General features: G+C 38.2%; 1 protein-coding gene across 1 annotated transcript in view; it reads right to left on the minus strand.

The window, feature by feature from the left end:
• Scn9a (sodium voltage-gated channel alpha subunit 9) overlaps positions 1-17938 on the minus strand; it is a 152039-nt gene that overhangs the window by 75055 nt on the left and 59046 nt on the right. Inside the window, exons 2-7 of the mRNA XM_060390322.1 lie at positions 14693-15000; positions 12113-12231; positions 11718-11807; positions 11081-11209; positions 9655-9746; positions 8487-8699 (exon numbers count right to left, since the gene is read on the minus strand). Of these exons, the coding sequence (XP_060246305.1) occupies positions 8487-8699; positions 9655-9746; positions 11081-11209; positions 11718-11807; positions 12113-12231; positions 14693-14950 (901 nt within the window). The 5' untranslated portion in view covers positions 14951-15000. The remainder of the gene's footprint in view (positions 1-8486; positions 8700-9654; positions 9747-11080; positions 11210-11717; positions 11808-12112; positions 12232-14692; positions 15001-17938) is intronic.

The following is a 17938-nucleotide window of genomic DNA, read 5'->3' on the forward strand; positions in this document are numbered from 1 at the left end:
CATCCAATCCTAATTTGATCCTATAGTGCATTTTCCTCAAAACCCAATGTGAATTCCCCTCTCCATTTTTCATTATACTTCTCAGCTGGTCAATCCATTTTCTACATCGATGGAGAAAAGAAGAGCTACTTAAGTTGAATTTAATCACACTCCCATTGACTCTACCAACTACCCTTCATTTTCTCCTTCACCAGAGATGTCTCTGCCTTCTGCTCTTTCACTTTCTCAAAGACTTGACTTTTCCCTATCTCTCCTGCATCAATCCATTCTCTCTCTCTCTTGCATTAATTGATATCTATAAATTACCACCCACCCATTTCTACTTCTAGGACTGAAATCTCTATCAAAATCCTGATCTGCCTGGTCTACCTGGGACACAGCCAGCAGGGTGAGCCATGTGCAGGCTTTGACCCACATTGTCTGTCATCTCTGAGGAGGCCTATGAGGGTCCCAGGCAGCATTCAAGTTAGAGCTCTCTCCACCTACTCCCAAACTGCCTCACCATCAGGGACAACCAGGTCTGCTAACACCAGAGACAAACAGTTGGCTAGAGAACAGCCTTGGAACACAAGCAGCAACACCCAGGGCCATATAACACTACTAAAACCCAGCTATCTTACCACAGTAAATCCTGTAGAACTATCACACCTGAAACTCAAGTAAATGATCTTAAATATGAGATTATAAAAATGATAGAGCCCTTAAAGGAGGAAAGTTTTCCCCAAGAAAACACAGGAAAATACAATCAAACAGGTAAAGGAAAGGAATAAAATTGTTCAGGATCTAAAAGTGGAAGTAGAAGCAATAAAGAAAACAAAGTCTGGGGCAATCCTGGAGATGAAAAACCTAGGGAAGAGAGCAGGAAATGCAGACACAAGCATCATCAATAGAATACAAGAGTTGGAAGAGACAGTCTCAGGTATGGAAGATATGATTGAAGAAATAGATACACCAGTCAAAGAAAAATGTTAAATCTAAAAAGTTCCTGACAAAAAATATCCAAGAAATCCAAGACACTATAAAACTATCAAACCTATGAATAATAGGAATAGAAGAAGACTCCCAGCTCCAGGGGACAGAAAATATTTTCAAGCAATCCCCAAGCTAAAGAAAGAGAGGCCTATAAACATACAAAAGGCTTACTAAATATATTGGACCAGATAAGAAAATCCTCCCACCACATAAGAAACTAAACACTAAATGTACAGAACAAAGAAAGAATATTAAAAGCTGTGAGGGGAAAAAGGCCAAGTCACATATAAAGGAAGATCTATCAGAATTATACCTTTCTTATAAGAAACTGTAAAAGCCAGAAGGGCCTGGGCAGATATCTTACAGACACTAAGAGACCACAGATTTCAGCCATGACCATTATACCCAGCAAAACTTTTAACCACCATAAAGGGAGAAAACAAGATATTCCATGACAAAAAAAAAAAAAAATTAAACAATACCTATCCACAAATCCAGCCCTACAGAAGAAAATTAAAGGAAAACTCCAGTCCAAGGCATTTTCCTAACTACCCCCAGGAAAATACAGAGAATAAATCAGCAAAACCAAAAGGAAGCACACACACATTCTACTACCACCAACATCAAAATAACAGGAATTAACAACCACTGGTCATTAATAACTCTCAATATCCATGGCCTCCATTCCCCAATAAAAAGACACAGGCTAACAGAATGAATGTAAAAACAGAATACATCAATCTACTGTAGACAAGAAACACGCCTCAGCAATAAAGATAGACATTACTTCAGAGTAAAGGGCTGGAAAAGTTTTTCCAAGCAAAAGGACCCAAGAAGCAAGCTGGAATAGCCATTATGGTATCAAATAAAATAATACTTTAATCAAAAGAGATGGGGAAGGACACGTCATACTCATCAAAGGAAAAAGACAGCAAGATGACATCTCAATTCTGAACATTTATGCCCCAAATGCAAGAACACCCACATTCATAGTTTAAAATCACAGGTTGAACACCATACATTAATAATGGGAGACCTCAGTACCTCACTCTCACCAATGGACAGATCATTAAAACAGAAACTAAATGGAGAAATAATGAAAATAACTAAATAATGAATCAAAAGGACCTAATAGATATTTACAGAATATTTTACCCAAACACGAAATAATATGCCGTCTTCTCAGCACCTCATGGAACCTTCTCCTAAACTGACCATATAGTCAGGCACAAAGCGAGCCTTAACATATACAAAAAGATTGAAATAATCCCTTGTAGTTTATCAGACCACTAGGGATTAAAGCTGTACAACATTAGAAACAACAGAATACCTACAAACTCATGGAAATTGAACAATTCCATACTCAATGACCACTAGGTACGTAAGGAAATAAAGAAATTAAAGACTTTCTAAAATTCAAAGATGAAGGCACAACATACCCAAACTTATGGGACATAATGAAAGCAATGTTAAAGGGAAAGTTCATAGCATTAAGTGCCTTCATAAAGAAATTGGAGATTTCTCATACTAGAAATTTAAAAGCACACCTAAAAGCTCTAGAACAAAAAGAAGCAAACACACCTAAGAGGAGCAGATGGCAGTAAATAATCAAACTCGGGGCTGAAATCAATAACTTAGAAGCAAAAAGAACGATACAAAAACTTAATGAAACCAAGAGCAGGTTCTTTGAGATAGAGAAACTTCTAGCCAAACTAACTAAAAGGCAGAGAGACTGTATCCAAATAATTAAAATCAGAAATGAAAAGGGTGACATAACAAGAGACCCTTGGAAAATTCCAAGAATCTTTAGAATTCAGTGCTAAAACCATCTGGCCTTGGGCTGATTTTTTTGGTCAAGAGACTTTTGTTGACTAATTCTATTTCCTTAGGGGTTATAGGACTGTTTAATCTGTTTACCTGATCTTGAATTAATGTTGGTGAGTGAAATCTCTTGAGAAAATCATCCATTTCCTTAAGGTTTTCTAGTTTTGTGGTGTAAAGAGTTTTGAAGTAAGACCTAAAGATTCTTTACAGAGCTTGAAAGAACAATTCTCAATTTCATATGGGAAAACATCCCAGAATAGTTAAAATAATCCTATACAATAACGAACTTTTGGCAGTATCTTCATCCCTGACTTAAAGCTGTACTACAGAGCAGTAATAAGAACTGTATGGTCCTGGCCTAGAAACAGACTGGTTGATCAACAGAATCAAATTGAACACCCAGACTGGTGTTAGGTGTCCTAACACCTACAGACACTTGATTTTTGACAAAGAAGTCAAAACCATAGAATAGAAAAAGAAAACATTTTCAACAAATGGTGCTGGTCTAACTGGATGTTTACAAGTAGAAAAATGCAAATAGATCCATATCTATCACCTTGCACAAAACTGAAGTCTAAGTGAATCAAAGACCTCAACATAAAACCAGAAACACTAAATCTATTAGAAGAGGAAATAGGAATCAGCCTTGAACTCATTAGCACAGGAGACAACATCCTGAAAAGAAAACCAACAGCTCAGGCTTAAAGAGCAACAATTAATAAATGGGACCTCATGAAACTGAAAAGCTTCTGTAAGGCAAAGAACACTGTTAACAGGAAAAAAAAAAAAGACTTCCTACAGACTGGGAAAAGATCTTCACCAACCCTACATTTGACAGTGGGTTAATATACAAAATATCTAAAGAACTCAAGAAATTAAACACCAACAGCACAAATATACAAATAATCTAATTAAAAATAGGGTAGAGAGCTAAACAGAGACTTAGCAGAGGAATTTGGAATGGCTGAGAAGCACCTAAAGAAATATTCAACATCATTAGTAATCAGGGAAATGCAAATTAAAATGACTATGAGATTCCATCTTAAACCTATCAGAATGGCTAAGAACAAAAACTCAAGTGACAGCACATGCTGACAAGGTTGTAGAGAAAGGGAAATACTCCTCCATTGTTGGTGGGAGTGTGAACTTGTACACACACTTTGGAGATCAATTTGGCACTTTTTCAGAAAATCAGAAATACCACTACTTCAAGACCCAGCCATACCATTCCTGGGCCTATACCCAAAAGATGCTCCACCATACAGCAAAGACATTTGCTCAACTATGTTCATAGCAGTTTTATTCGTACTAGCCAGAAACTGGAAACAACTCAGATGTTCTTCAACTGAAGAATGGATAAAGAAACTGTGGTGCAGTTACACAATGGAATACTCAGTTATTAAAGATAAGGAAATCATAAAATTTGCAAGCAAATGGATGGAACTAGAAAAGACCACCCTGAGTGAGGTAACACAGACCCAGAAAGACCCACATTGTATATACTCACTTATAAGTGGATAGTATCCGTACAGTGCAGGATAACCATACTACAGTTCACAGACCCAAAGCAGCTAAATAACAAGGAAGGTCCAAAGGAGGATGCTTGAATTTTACTCAGTAGAGGAAACAGAATAGATAGCAGAAGTGGTTGAAGAGACACATGTGGAGAGGGAATATGGAGGGAAACAGGGATGGGGAAACAAAGTGGGGAGCAGATGTGGGGTGAGTAGGGCGGGAGGACAGGGGGCTTACAGAGAGAAGAGAGACTGTGGGTGGGGGCACTTCTGAGACAAGCTGGAGACCTACAACTGAGTAAGAGCCAGGGAAGATATGGGGTGACTTTAAATGAGACCCCTAGTAACAGGAGTCATGGAAACTGAAGAGGCCACCTTTTACCTATGCAGGACTCCTAGTGGCGGGAAGTGGAACACCAACCCACCTACAAAGACTCAAACCCAAAATTTACCCCGCCTCCAAGATGTCAGATAGAGATGGAGGGACTGTCCAAGCAACCTCTGGCTCAACCTGAGAAACTCCCCGCGGGAGACAGCCAACTCCTGACACTAACAAGGACACTCTGCTATGCTTGCAGATGGGAGCCTAGCTTAGCTATCTTCTGAGAGGCTACACCCAGCAAAGGATGGAAACAGATGTTGAGACTTGAAGATTGGGTAGAGAGCAGGGCACATTGTGGAACAGTTGGGAGAAAAATCAAAGGAACCAGAGAAGACAGGAGCTTCACAAGAAGACCAACAGAGCCAACTAATTTTGGCCCACCGGGGCCTGCAGAGACTGAAGCACCAACCAAGGACCATGCATGGACTGGATCTAGGACCCCTATACATATATACCCCATTGCAACTTGGTCTTCTTGTGTGTCCCTAGTAAGGGGAACAGGGGATATTTCTGACATTGACTCTGTTGCATGCTTTTAGATCACTTTCCCCTGGTGGGGCTGCCTTGCCAGTCCACTTTTGAAGAGGATATGCTCAGTCCTGATGTGACTTGAAGGGCTCTGGTGGATTAGTAGGGGAAAGGGCTTTCCTGAGGAGTAGGGGGGAAGAGGGAAGGAAGTTTGGACCAGGAGAAATGGAGGATGGGGACTACAATTGAGATGCAAAGTAAACAACTAATAAATGAGACTTTTGAAATGGAAAAACATCTGTAGGCAAAGGACTCTGTCAATGGAACAAACCAGCAGCCTACTGATTGGGAAAAGAACTTCATCAGTCCTATGTCGGACGAAGGTTTAATATCCAAAATACATAAAGAACTGAAGAAATTAAACATCTGTAGCAGGTGTTGTCATTGATATGAACTCAGTGGCCAGCTCTTTGATCACCTCCCCCTGGGTAGTGCAGCCTTGCCAGGCCACAGAAGAAGATAATGCAACCAGTCCTGATGAGACCCGATAGGCTAGGTTCAGATAGAAAGGGAGGAGGACCTCTATTATCAGTGGACTAGGGGCATAGGGGAAGAAGAGGAAGGAAGAGTGGGACTGGAAAGAGACAAAGGAGGGGGCTACAGCCAAGATACAAATTGAATAAATTTGTGAATAAATTGCAATAATAAATATATTTGGAATGGGAGAACTTCAGTTTCAAGAGAAAGAAAACAGTTTGGTTTGGGATATAGTTCATTGGTAGTGCTTTCACCTAACATATGTGAGGTCTGGCCTTCAGTCTCCAGCAGTATAGAAATAAGTACATAAATAGATAATAAACAGAAGATACAAGAAGAATAAGAAGTTAAAAAGCAACCTAGTGGTTGAAAATAGTCTAATTTTGGGTATGTATATATACTAGATATTGATTAGTTCAGTTGTGGGAACTTCCATTATATAGCATGCATCGACGCCTTGGTATTCTTATAGACATCAAAATAATTTCTTTTATGTACTATATTCTCTCAAAAAAATCCTAATTGCCTCTATGCAGTGATCACTTATAAACCAAATGACCTTATTATAGTTAAAAAAAAAAAGATGTAAAAACAACAAGTGCATAAGGGAATATAAGGGAGCCAGAGGTTGGGAATTCTGAATCCCAAATTGAGGCCAAAAATCCTGTTGTCATGGTGACAGAAAGATGCAGCAGTGTCCATGATTTCAATTAAATGGAAATCAGAAAATTGAAGGGTTCTCTAAAAGAGGGCAGTTAAATTAAATTTAACTATCTCCACACACAAAGAGCTGCAAGCAAATGTGGTACAGAATCAGGCTATCACTAAATTAACCCTTACAGCAAGCAGCTGCATCTTAACCAATCACAGGAGCCGTACTTCAGCAGAACATCATGCCCATAGAAGACAAATGTTGACCTGTCACTCATAAGCTGTTTCTCTAAATCATGACCACTTTCTGTCTGTAAATAGTGCTTGCCTAATTGATAGACTGAACTATCTAAGCCCCTTCTCATGCCCAAGTCAGCTGGATTCATGAATCGTTCTTTGCTCAAACAAATTCTAATAAAATTTGTTTGAAGGTTTTCTTCTAACTGAAGTCTGAAGACACTCAGGTTATGAATTCAGAATAGGATAATACTCAGAATTAAAGAAAAATGGCACAAATGTTAAAGTAGTTAAATTTAGGTTAAGAATTGAAAATTGAATTAAAAAATGAATGTAAATGTAAAGAGTTACTTATTGTTATTTTTCATTTCTAGAGCACATAAATGAAAAATAATATTTTCTGGAAATCGAAGACTGAAGATATTGATTATAAAAGCCAGAAACTGGAAGATTGTAGAACGATAAAAGGCAGAAAAAAAAAGTTAATTTGTAACCAAACTATGACAGTAATGAAATACATATAAAGTATTTCACTGTGAAACTTGAGGTTTCTTTCTCATTAGCACCAATGTTACTCCTTCTTTACATCCTCTTTTGCTGTCATACCTATGCTTGGTTCGCTCTTATCTCACTAGTAAGTATTAAAAAAAAAATCTAGAAAAAGTAAAAATTCCCTGCTACCTAAGAAATTCCAGTTTCCTTTTCACAAAAAGGATACAAGCTGGTAAGGTTTCTTGTCTTCTGCACTCCCTAGACCAGATAGGAGTTTTATGTCCTAACATTAGGCACTGTCACACAGACCCTGTCCAGGTGTTGAGACAGACAAAGCCCTGACTTCACTTTAAATCTTGTTCATCAATAGCTCCTGTGAAAGATGGTCTGAGAGGAAACCATTCCGAGATCATGCAGTGTGTACATTTTGCGAGATGTCTGGCATACGCTCGTGTACCTAACAGACTTCCAAGGTTATGTGCAGATCACTTTCTCGTTCCAATGGGGAAGTTGCACTGAGATAGTCTTTGCTGACTCTATCAATCATAAACGGCTGCTATCAGGAAGTAGCTATAAAGTTTATCAAATTTACCATTATGTGTAAGAACGGTGTTGATAAAACTGAGTAAGTTGTTTTATCTTATAAAAAAACCTACATAAATATTATCAACAGGCAAATATCTAAGAGTGATAGTTTTATCACTGTTGCCACTAATTTGGCTATAAGATATTACAGCTCTAAGTATAAACTAAATGTAAAATATCACATTATAAAACAATTGTAGTGTTTTTATATAAATAAAACTATAGAACAAAATCTGTATCATATACATAGATGCAATGGTTAATGAGAATCATTATTGGTCCCTAGCAACTCAAATCTTTATCTTGTTGAAAGTTGTTGTGGAACTAACCCATTTTTCAGCAGACAGAATTACTAGAAAGCTAGGAAATAGAAAAACTTAAAAAATCACTTCTAACATAAAAATACCATGTACTGACAAGCTTTTTTAAATATTTGAATAGCTTCAAAATTATTAAAATTCAAGCATCCATGAACTCATTGGCAGGCTCTTTGACCTCCCCACCCCCCAAGGGAGGAGCAGCCCTGCTAGGCCACAAAGGACTTTGCAGCCAGTCCTGAAGATACCTGATAAAACAGGGTCAGATGAAAGGGAAGGAGGTCCTCCCCAATCAGTGGACTTGGAAAGGGGCAGGGAGGAGATGAGGGAGGGAGGAAGGGTTTGAGAAGGATTGAGGGAGCGGGATACAGCTGGGATACAGAGTTAATAAACTGTAACTAATAATAAAAGTAAAAATAAAAAAATTCAAGCATCCATGCATTTCTAGAGGAAAGTCACACTTTTGTTGTTATTTCTACCTAATAGCAACTACAGGGGCATTCTTACTCTTCAGTTCTTCTTCATCTTCAACGGTATTCAAGATGCTTTTTAACGTTTCATTCTGCTCAAATTCCTCCCTGAGACACTTTTGTTTCAGGTTGCCCATGAACAGCTGCAGTCCTATGAGAGCAAACACGCTGAGACAGAACACAGTGAGGATCATGACGTCAGACAGCTTCTTCACAGACTGGATCAGGGCCCCCACGATGGTCTTCAGACCTTAAAAACGTAGGAGGAAAAGAAAGGCATTCATAATGACATAACGGCTCTGAATGGGAAACAAATGAAAACACAAGCTTTGCTAGAAATGCATGCATTAACTCAAGTCAATGACCTTAAATAATTGAACCCAGAGAAGCCTCCAGGTTCAAAAGGGTGCACCTGTACAACTTGTTTTTATGAACTATAAGTGGTTAAAACTAATAAAGTATTTCAAAGAATCATCAGGTTCAATCATTAAGCAAGGTGGTTGCTGAAATAGCAGCCACGTTCACTTATAATATAAAAATTTTATAACTGCTAATTCAGTAAACATTGGTCAAACAAACCATTTCTACATAATGAACTCAAATAAGCGAGAAACTGAATTAGAGCACAGAGTGACAAGGTACACTGAACCAATTTTCAAATAAGAAACAGTTCGTTGAAAGCGATAAAACAATGTCATGCAATGTCAACATGCAGATATTTCTTATTTTCTTAAGTATATGAAGTTCTGATTAGTTGAAATTTTCCTTCCTGAAAAAGTGGAAAATTGGCCCTTTGGCAGGAGGAAGAATTTCAAGTGGAGATGTAAGCCAACTGTTCATCTTCTTTCTCCAAGATCCATGCAGCTGATTAAACTCAATGGCTGACTTTTAAACAAAGATTGCAGTAAGAACAGAAGGAATGCAATTTGCTTAGACTTGTGGAGGGAAATTCTTTTCTCCAAAAGGTCAAAGTCAGCCTTTGTGTTTAACTCCACTCTCACCTGGAATGACTGAAATTGTTTTCAATGCTCGGAGAACTCTGAACGTTCTCAACGCTGAGACATTGCCCAGGTCCACAAACTCTGTCACATATCTGTAATAAGGGAGTTTATACACAAACACAGTGACAACACACACACAGACAAGGAAAACTCCCAAACAGCTGGAGTTGAGTGGCCTAAAGCTCCACACCAGTCACTTCTTACCTGGGATTACAGAAATAGTTTTCAAAGCTCTCAAGACTCTGAAAGTTCGAAGAGCTGAAACATTGCCTAGGTTTACAAATTCTGTTAAATACCTGTAGGATTAAATCAGAGTTATTCATAATCTAGGTAGAGTCTATAATACTTACCCGTGCTGTTAGTCAAAGTATTGTATTTTCTATATGTAGTTTGGCAAGTATTTTTCTATCCTAATATAACCTCATGTATATGATTTGACTCATTTGATAAAAATACAAATGTTACATTTTAATGTTGTTCATATACTTAAAAATCAAATAGTCAGATGGCTCCATTATCAGCTTAGAATACTAATACAGAGTTTTAATCGCCTATAAAATACCAAGAGCAGTAGACTATGTAGAAGAAGCCAAACAGCAAATTCCATTCAGATAAAATGTTCAGCACAGTAGGTTTCCACAGAACCAATGCAATATAGTGTTTTTCAAGAGTCTATGCAAGCAGGGAATGGAGGGGACCAACGATAAGTGAAGGATTTCTTTTTGGAGTGAGGAAAATATTTTCAATTTAAATAGTAGTTACGCCTGTAAAACTTGTTATTAGGCTAAAAAAAAAAAACACTGAGTTGCATACTTCAAAGAGATGAAGTCCATGGTATGTAAATTATAATAATAGAGAATGGGAAGCCATGAAAAAGGAACCCATATCGCCATTTTCCTATCCATAGACAACAATGAAGCTACAGTGTCTTTATTGGAGGGAACCCTATAAGTAAGGAGGTGGGGAGGTACAAGAGAACTTGAGACTAGAAATGTAAGACCATGCTGAGTTGTCTGAATGTCTCATATAGACGTGGATTAATTTTATGATTCAAGATAATAGAAGAAATTATCTAGGGCTGAGACTTTAAAAAAGGTTTCTGATAGTTTTCAAAAAGATATGAATGACTTAAAATTGTACTGAAAGTTGAGTACAGTGCACATGCAGTAGCTGTGCAATATATTAATGGTAAGAGCAATGTGTGGTGACAGCTCAGAAACATTTAACTTTCTATTTTAATATACTTACTAGCTCATGAATACAGGCACTCTGCTTACAATTAGAGGCCTTAGTCATTCATGATCCTTGCGAGCACTTCTCTCACACTTTTGGTTTTTAAATAAAATCTTAAGAAAAGTGTGTACCCAATTAATACTGTTTATATACATATATAATATTTGTCCATTTAAGGGCTGGGCAGGCAGAGAAATAATCTTTATGTTAAACATGCTTTGAGTAAACAATGCTTTCTGAAAAAATCTGACTGAGTTGTTAGCTTCTACACAACTCCGTTTATCTTTAAGTATAGCCATCACATGCAAGAAAAATCACTCTCTTAAAGTCGTTCTTACTGGACTATTATTCTGAAACTTTCAAAAATTTCCTAGTTCAAAAAATTGAGAGTACTTACGCAAAAACAATGACAACAAAATCCAGCCAGTTCCAAGGGTCGCGGAGGAAGGTGAATTCTCCCACACAAAAGCCTCTTGCAAGGATTTTTATGAGTGATTCAAAAGTATATATCCCAGTGAAAGTATATCTAAGTAAAGGAATCCATTGAAATATTAGTTGTGAAATAAATAATGTCTCATTAACATCTCTACAGTTTATTATCCCTGGTTAATCAAAGGAAGGCATCTCCTGGAGGCTGCTGTTAGTATATGGACTAACTCATGGATTATACTACACAAGGGAGTTCCAGGAACTCTAAAATATCCTTATCACAGACACTCACTGAAGACATGGATACTTAAAGGACAGAGAGCATAGCTATTAAAGCTGCCTAGGCGATCCCAATAGAGTGCCTAAAAACAACATAGCCACTAACACCAGATACATATCATATTTATGAACAGGAAGCGCTGTAGCATCTAATGATTCAAGCCTATTCCCAGTGAGTTAACATGGAAAAAAAAGAACTGAAATAAAATTGCATGCTTGGGAAAATAAACTACACTGTTTTATGGACTCAACTTCTCAACTTCTGGTAGGAAAAACAAAGCTTGAAAATGATCACTTAACCTTAATGTATGCTAACTCACACTTACTCTACATTTTTGGTCCATTCTGGAGGGTTGCTCATGGTCATGAATATGCAGTTCGTCAGAATTGTGCACATGATTAGCATGCTGAATAAGGTAGCTTCCAGTCAAGGAATATACAACACCACAAAAGGAGGAGCTGATGATGACGTTGGGTGAAATGCAATAAACTTTTCTTTAGAAAACAATGGAAATGGGTGCATAGATCGCACTTTTGTCTCTTTGAATAAAATTATCATATTCCAAAATTATCAGAACATCCTCTCATTCCCTTTTAAGATTAACGTCTCTTGAAATCTATAAAGATCTTTCAAGGTGCAGAAGAGCCCATGTCTCAGTTGGAATATAGGAGCAAACACAGCATCTTAATATACTGTTAAGCTAGGCTTTGAAAAGGATATGAATGCACTAAAATCTTAATAGATATTCTTCTTAGAGGACTGAAGGGGGACAGCATGTACAGAGCAGGCGTGGCGTTGAAACGGAAGATTGCTTTGCCTTTGTTCAATACTATAAATGTCTGCAGGAGGAAAAAGAAACAGGGTGAAGCTGACCTCCCAGCATTGAAACCCAGCACATTCCCATCAGCAGTTCCTGCCTCCACAGGGTAGAGCAGGGCAGAAAAAATGCTGCCCTGGGACTTTACACACACTTCCAATGCGTGGAAGCAGCTGTCTGTCCCTGGCCAATGAACTCCAAAGCTGTTTATTTTCATTATGTGAAGAACTGAGCGATACGCAAGTATGTATTACTTATAGGCATGGCCGATTTTTAGCCAATGTGGCAGCACATTGTCATCCATAAAGTTCATACGGAATAACATTGAAATAAAGTTACCCACCCCCAAAGTCTCATGTCGTAAATGTATTTGTGGTGATGTGTTGGACAACACTCATAGCTCTCTTCAGCTTCATGCAGCCCAGGAGGAGTGACATGGATAGGTCAAGGGAGCTTGCAAAACATTACGTCTTTTCTTTGTCATAGCCCTTCAATGATTACAGCCATTTGTCATTTAGCTGTAAACATGGCATTTCTCTCTTTTGTTTTACAGATTTAAACATCTGGTAGAAACTATCTATCTCTGATTTTGATGACAGTAAAGGGAGCGCTTTAAAATGTGTTGTGAATTGTCATGGTTCACACAAAATGGGCTTTAAAAAAATTCATTAATTTAAGGCATGTCAGAATTGTAATGTTTGTGTGTGTGTGTGTGTGTGTGTGTGTGTGTGTGTGTGTTTGTGCGCGCGCGTACTCACATACAGTCGCCTGCGGGTTGTGATATGCTTTCAAATGTGTGCATGTGGAGGCCGGAGGACAAAGTCGAGTGCCATTTCTCAGTGGTAATGCACCTAGATTTATGAGACAGGGTCTCTCACTGGCTTGTCACCCTCAGATTCTGCTAGGCGGGCTGGCCAGTGGGCTCCAGGGAACCCACCTATCGCTGACTTCCCAGGGCAAGGATTGTAAGCAAATGCTGTAATGTTTATTTTTCTTTCTAATGTGGGTTCTGGGTTGAAACTCAGGGTCTCATCATTGCAACACAAGCGCCTTGATGACTGAGCTATCTCCCCAGCTTGGGAACTTCCTTCCAGCATCTCAGTTCAATTCTTGCAGTTTAGTTGTATAACTGCAATGGTTAAACAATGTATTTGCTAACATTCACTGAAAAAAATATGCTTGTATAGAGCTCCATTCTTCACTAATTAAAAAAAAAAAAAAAAGACCTTGGAGTTCATTAACCAAATTCATTTTTAAAAGTTCATTAAAAAATAAAATTAAAAAAATCCTTAAGATTTTTCTTTAGATAGTACAGGTTAATGATATTTCCCATGAATTTTGTATTTAGTTAAACAAATAGACAAGTAAAATATTAAAACTCAAAATTTTGAACTAATCTAACGCTGAGAGCTCAAAAACACTAAGTCTTAAGCACATCATTGTTTCTGACACATAGAATGGAAAAGCACTGATCTTTCCCTTCTGTTGTCTTGTTTCTTGACTTTTACAGACATAAACACATTTCCTACAATAAATATTTTTCACAAAATTGGGGGAATAAGTTCATGAGTCTGCTTTTACTTGTATGGGAAATCTATTTTTTCAGGTAGTCATTATCTCAACAAACTGGGCTTTCTACAAATTCACAGTGAGGAATTGTGTCATAAAAGGCAAAGAAAGGAGTCAAAACTAACATTAAAAACTACTGATTACACAGTCTTAGCAAGATCAAGTTATATTGCATTTGAAATTTAAAAATGAAAAATAAAATTTAAAAATAAAAATAAAAGAAATGACTTTGGTCTTAAATATTTTTTTCTTTTATTAAAGCTATACATTTTTCCTCACATAATGTATCATGATTACAGTTGCTCTGCTTGCTACTTCTGGTTCCTTCCCATCTCCCTTCTTTTCTGGACCTGCTCCCTTTCTGTCTTTCATTAGGAAACAAACAGACTACTAAGGGATAATAATTTAAGTTAGTATTATTCGTTTGCATTTAAACTTTAAAGAAAATTTAATATCCACACACAGAGAAATTAAAATTTCTTTGAATTGTTGGCAAGATGGCTCAGCAGGTAGAGACATTTTCTACCAAGCCTGATGATGACTTGAGTTTGATCCCTAGGCCTCACATGGCAGAAGCAGAGAAAAGACTTCCACCCATTTGTCATCTGACTTCACCCATGCACCCCACATGCCAAATCAATGTGAAGAAGAACAGCCATGACTATAAAACTACAGAAAATATGACACACCTTGACACACCTAAACTTTCTATAGAGTGTGTTGAGAAGTGTATCAAATCTCATAAGTATGCCGATGCCACTACCAGTTTAATGAAATGCTAGAAAACGTGCATATTCTCAACACACTAATATGTATTTACTATAATGCTCGTGGTGTGTGGTCATTGAGTTTCATGTGTATTTTGTATGGAACAAAATCAACAGAACTCTACCATGGAAGTCTCGATAACTTACTTTTTTGTCTGCATAGTAGGGGTCCAGGTCCTCCAGGGGCTCCGACACCATTCCAGGGGGAATGTCTCCATAGATGAAGGGCAGCTGCTTACCAGCTTCCAAGTCGCTACTGGGCTTGGGACCTTCTTCATCATCTTCTTTCTTTTCATCCTTGTGTCCCTTGGCCTTTTCTTCAGAAATGCGTTGCTCAATGAGGGCAAGAGACTGTTTCGTGAAGTGGACAAAGCTCTGAGGTCCTGGAGGAGGCAGCAACGCCATCTTTTCATCCTGTATGTTTTATTTCCCCTTTAGCTCCTTAACCAAGAGGCCTGTATAAAAATAAAGAGACAATGTAACTACATGGCTTCTAGACAATTTTAAAACTGATGACAAAAACATCCATCCTAGGGGTGTACTCGGTGGCAGTGATTGCCATTGATTACCAACTCAATAGAACCTTCAGTCCCCTAGGAGACAAAACCCTGAACTCAACTGTGAGGGATTATCTATATTGGGGTAGTCTATGGGTATGAGAGTCAGGGAATACCTAGATTAAATTAACTGAAATGGGAAGACCTTCCTTGAATGTTGGCAGTATCATTTCATGGCCTGGGATCCAGGATTGCATAAAAAGGAGAAAGCCAGTGGAAATCAAGCATTCAGCACTCTGCGCTTCCATATTATATACACAGTGTGGCCAACTGCCTCAAAGTCATGCTGCCATGACATTTGTGCCACGATGGACTGTTCGCTTGAACGGTGAGACAAAATAGACTCTCCTTTCCTTAACCTTGCTTCTTCTTGGGTATATGCTACAGCAAAAAAAAAAAAAAAAAAAGTAACTAATGTGGTGGGAGCATATTTCCTTTCATACACAAGAGCTGTGGCTCTGGCTTGCAAATCCAAAACAAACAAACTAACAAACAAATAACAAAACAGATGATTCAAATATAAGAAGTAATGGTTATCTATAATCATAAGAAAATAAGATTTTTTAAAAATATTCCTGGTCAGGCAATATGTGCTACTTTGTTGAAATGTTTGAAGCTAACATATCACAGCTCTAAAGTGAAATGAAAATGACAATTTCCTAAGGAAAAAATATTTTAAATGAACTTTATTTTTCATCTGTATGTAATATATCTATACTTACTTAATATAGATATATTAAGTTGTATAATATTATATAAATGTTTAAGTGTTTACTTGAGTTATGAAGAATGCTTTTCTCAGGACTTTAATGATAGCATAAACATTGGCTTTTGTTATCCGTACTAGGAATCAGAGCTCTTTTTATTGTGCTCAGCACGGTGGCCCATCACAATGATGTCAGAAGCTAAGGCAGAAAATCATGAGGTCAAGACCAGCCTGGGCTATATTACAAATCCTGCCTTGAAAAAGTAATAACAACACCCTGCACTAAAGTAAAGTCCAAGTGGATCAAAGACCTCAACATAAAACCAGGCACACTAAACCTCTGAGACGGAAAAGTGGGGAAGAGCCTGAACTCATTGGCACAGGAGACAACTTCCTGACCCGAACACCAACAGCACAGGGTCTAATATCAACAATCAATAAATGGGACCTCATGAAACTGAAAAGCTTCTGTAAAGCAAAGGACACTGTCAACAGGACAAAACGAAAGCCTACAGATTGGGAAAGGATATTCACTAACCCTATATCTTACAGAGAGTTAATATCCAGAATATATAAAGAACTCAAGAAGTTAAACACTAACAAATCAATTAATCCAATTTAAAATACAGGGTACAGAACTAACCAGGGAATTCTTAATAGAAGAATATACAATGGTAGAGAAACACTTAAAGAAATGCTCAACATCCTTACTCATCAGGGAAATCCAAATCAAAACAACCCTGAGATTTCACCTCACACCCAACAGAATGGCTAAGATAAAAACTCAAGGGATGACACATGTTGGACAGGTTGTGGAGAAAGGGGAACCCTCCTCCATTGCTGAAGGGAATGGAACCTTGTAGAACCACTTTGAAAATCAATCTGGTTCTAATTTTCTAAGAAAATTAGGAATGGTGTTGCCTCAAGATCTAGCTACACCTCTCCTAGGCATACACCTGAAAGATGCTCAACCACAACAAGGACATTTGCTCAACTATGTTCATAGCAGCTTTGTTTATAATAGTTAGGATCTGGAAACAACCTAGATGTCCTTCAACTAAGGAATGGATACAGAAAGTGTGGTACATTTATGCAATGGAATACTACTCAGCAATTACAAACTAGGAAATTTTTCCTTGCAGGAAAATGGTGGGAACTAGAAACGATCATCCTGAGTGAGGTAATCCAGAAGCAGAAATACACATATGGTATATACTCATTTATAAATGGTTATTAGCCATATAACATAGCATAAACATACTAAAATCTATAGTCCTAAAGAAGGTAAACAACAAGGAGGACCCTAGGGAAGAGGCTGAAACATCATTGAGAAGGGCAAACAGGATAGACGTCGGAAGTGGGAGAAGACAGGGTAAAGGACAGGAGCCTACCACAGAGAACCTCTGAAAGATTCTACACATCAGGGTATCTAAGCAGATGCTGAGACTAATGGCCAAACTTTGGGCAGAGTGCATGGAACTCTAGGGAAGAAGGGGGAGACCGAAAGACCTGGAGGGGACAGGAGCCCCACAAGGAGAACAACAGAGCCAAAAATATCTAAGCCCAGGGGGTCCTGCAGAGACTGATGCTCCAACCAAGGACCATGCATAGAGAGGGCCTAAACCCCCTGTTCAGATGTAGGCCATAGGCAGATCAGTCTCCAAGTGGATTCCCTGGTAAAGGTGGCAGGGGCTGTCTCTGACATGAACTTAGTGACAGGCTTTTTGATCACCTCTTTCTGTGGGGTGCTGCTTTGCCAGGTCACAGAGGAAGATGATGCAGCCAGTTAGGGTCAAATAGAAGAGGGGAGGTCCAACCCTATCAGGGTACTAGGGGAGGTACATAGGGGGAAAAGAGCGAGGGTGGGTAGGACTGTGAGGAGACAAGGCGGGGGCTACAGCCGGGATACAAAGTGAATAAATTGTAATAAATAATAATAAATTATTAAAAAAAGAGAAAAAAGGAAAAACAAAACAAACAACAAACTTGACCAGTTGTTCATTTCCTGACCTCCTCACATGCAGAAAGAGGGTAAATTAGGAAGAGTTGTTATATTCTGCTCTTTTTACACCCCCAAAAAGCCTAATGTAAACTTCATGTGAATTGTAGTAATGACAATACTATGCATAT

The sequence above is a fragment of the Meriones unguiculatus genome, chromosome 8 (genome assembly GCF_030254825.1).
Source record: "Meriones unguiculatus strain TT.TT164.6M chromosome 8, Bangor_MerUng_6.1, whole genome shotgun sequence".
NCBI classification, from domain to species: Eukaryota; Metazoa; Chordata; class Mammalia; order Rodentia; family Muridae; genus Meriones; species Meriones unguiculatus.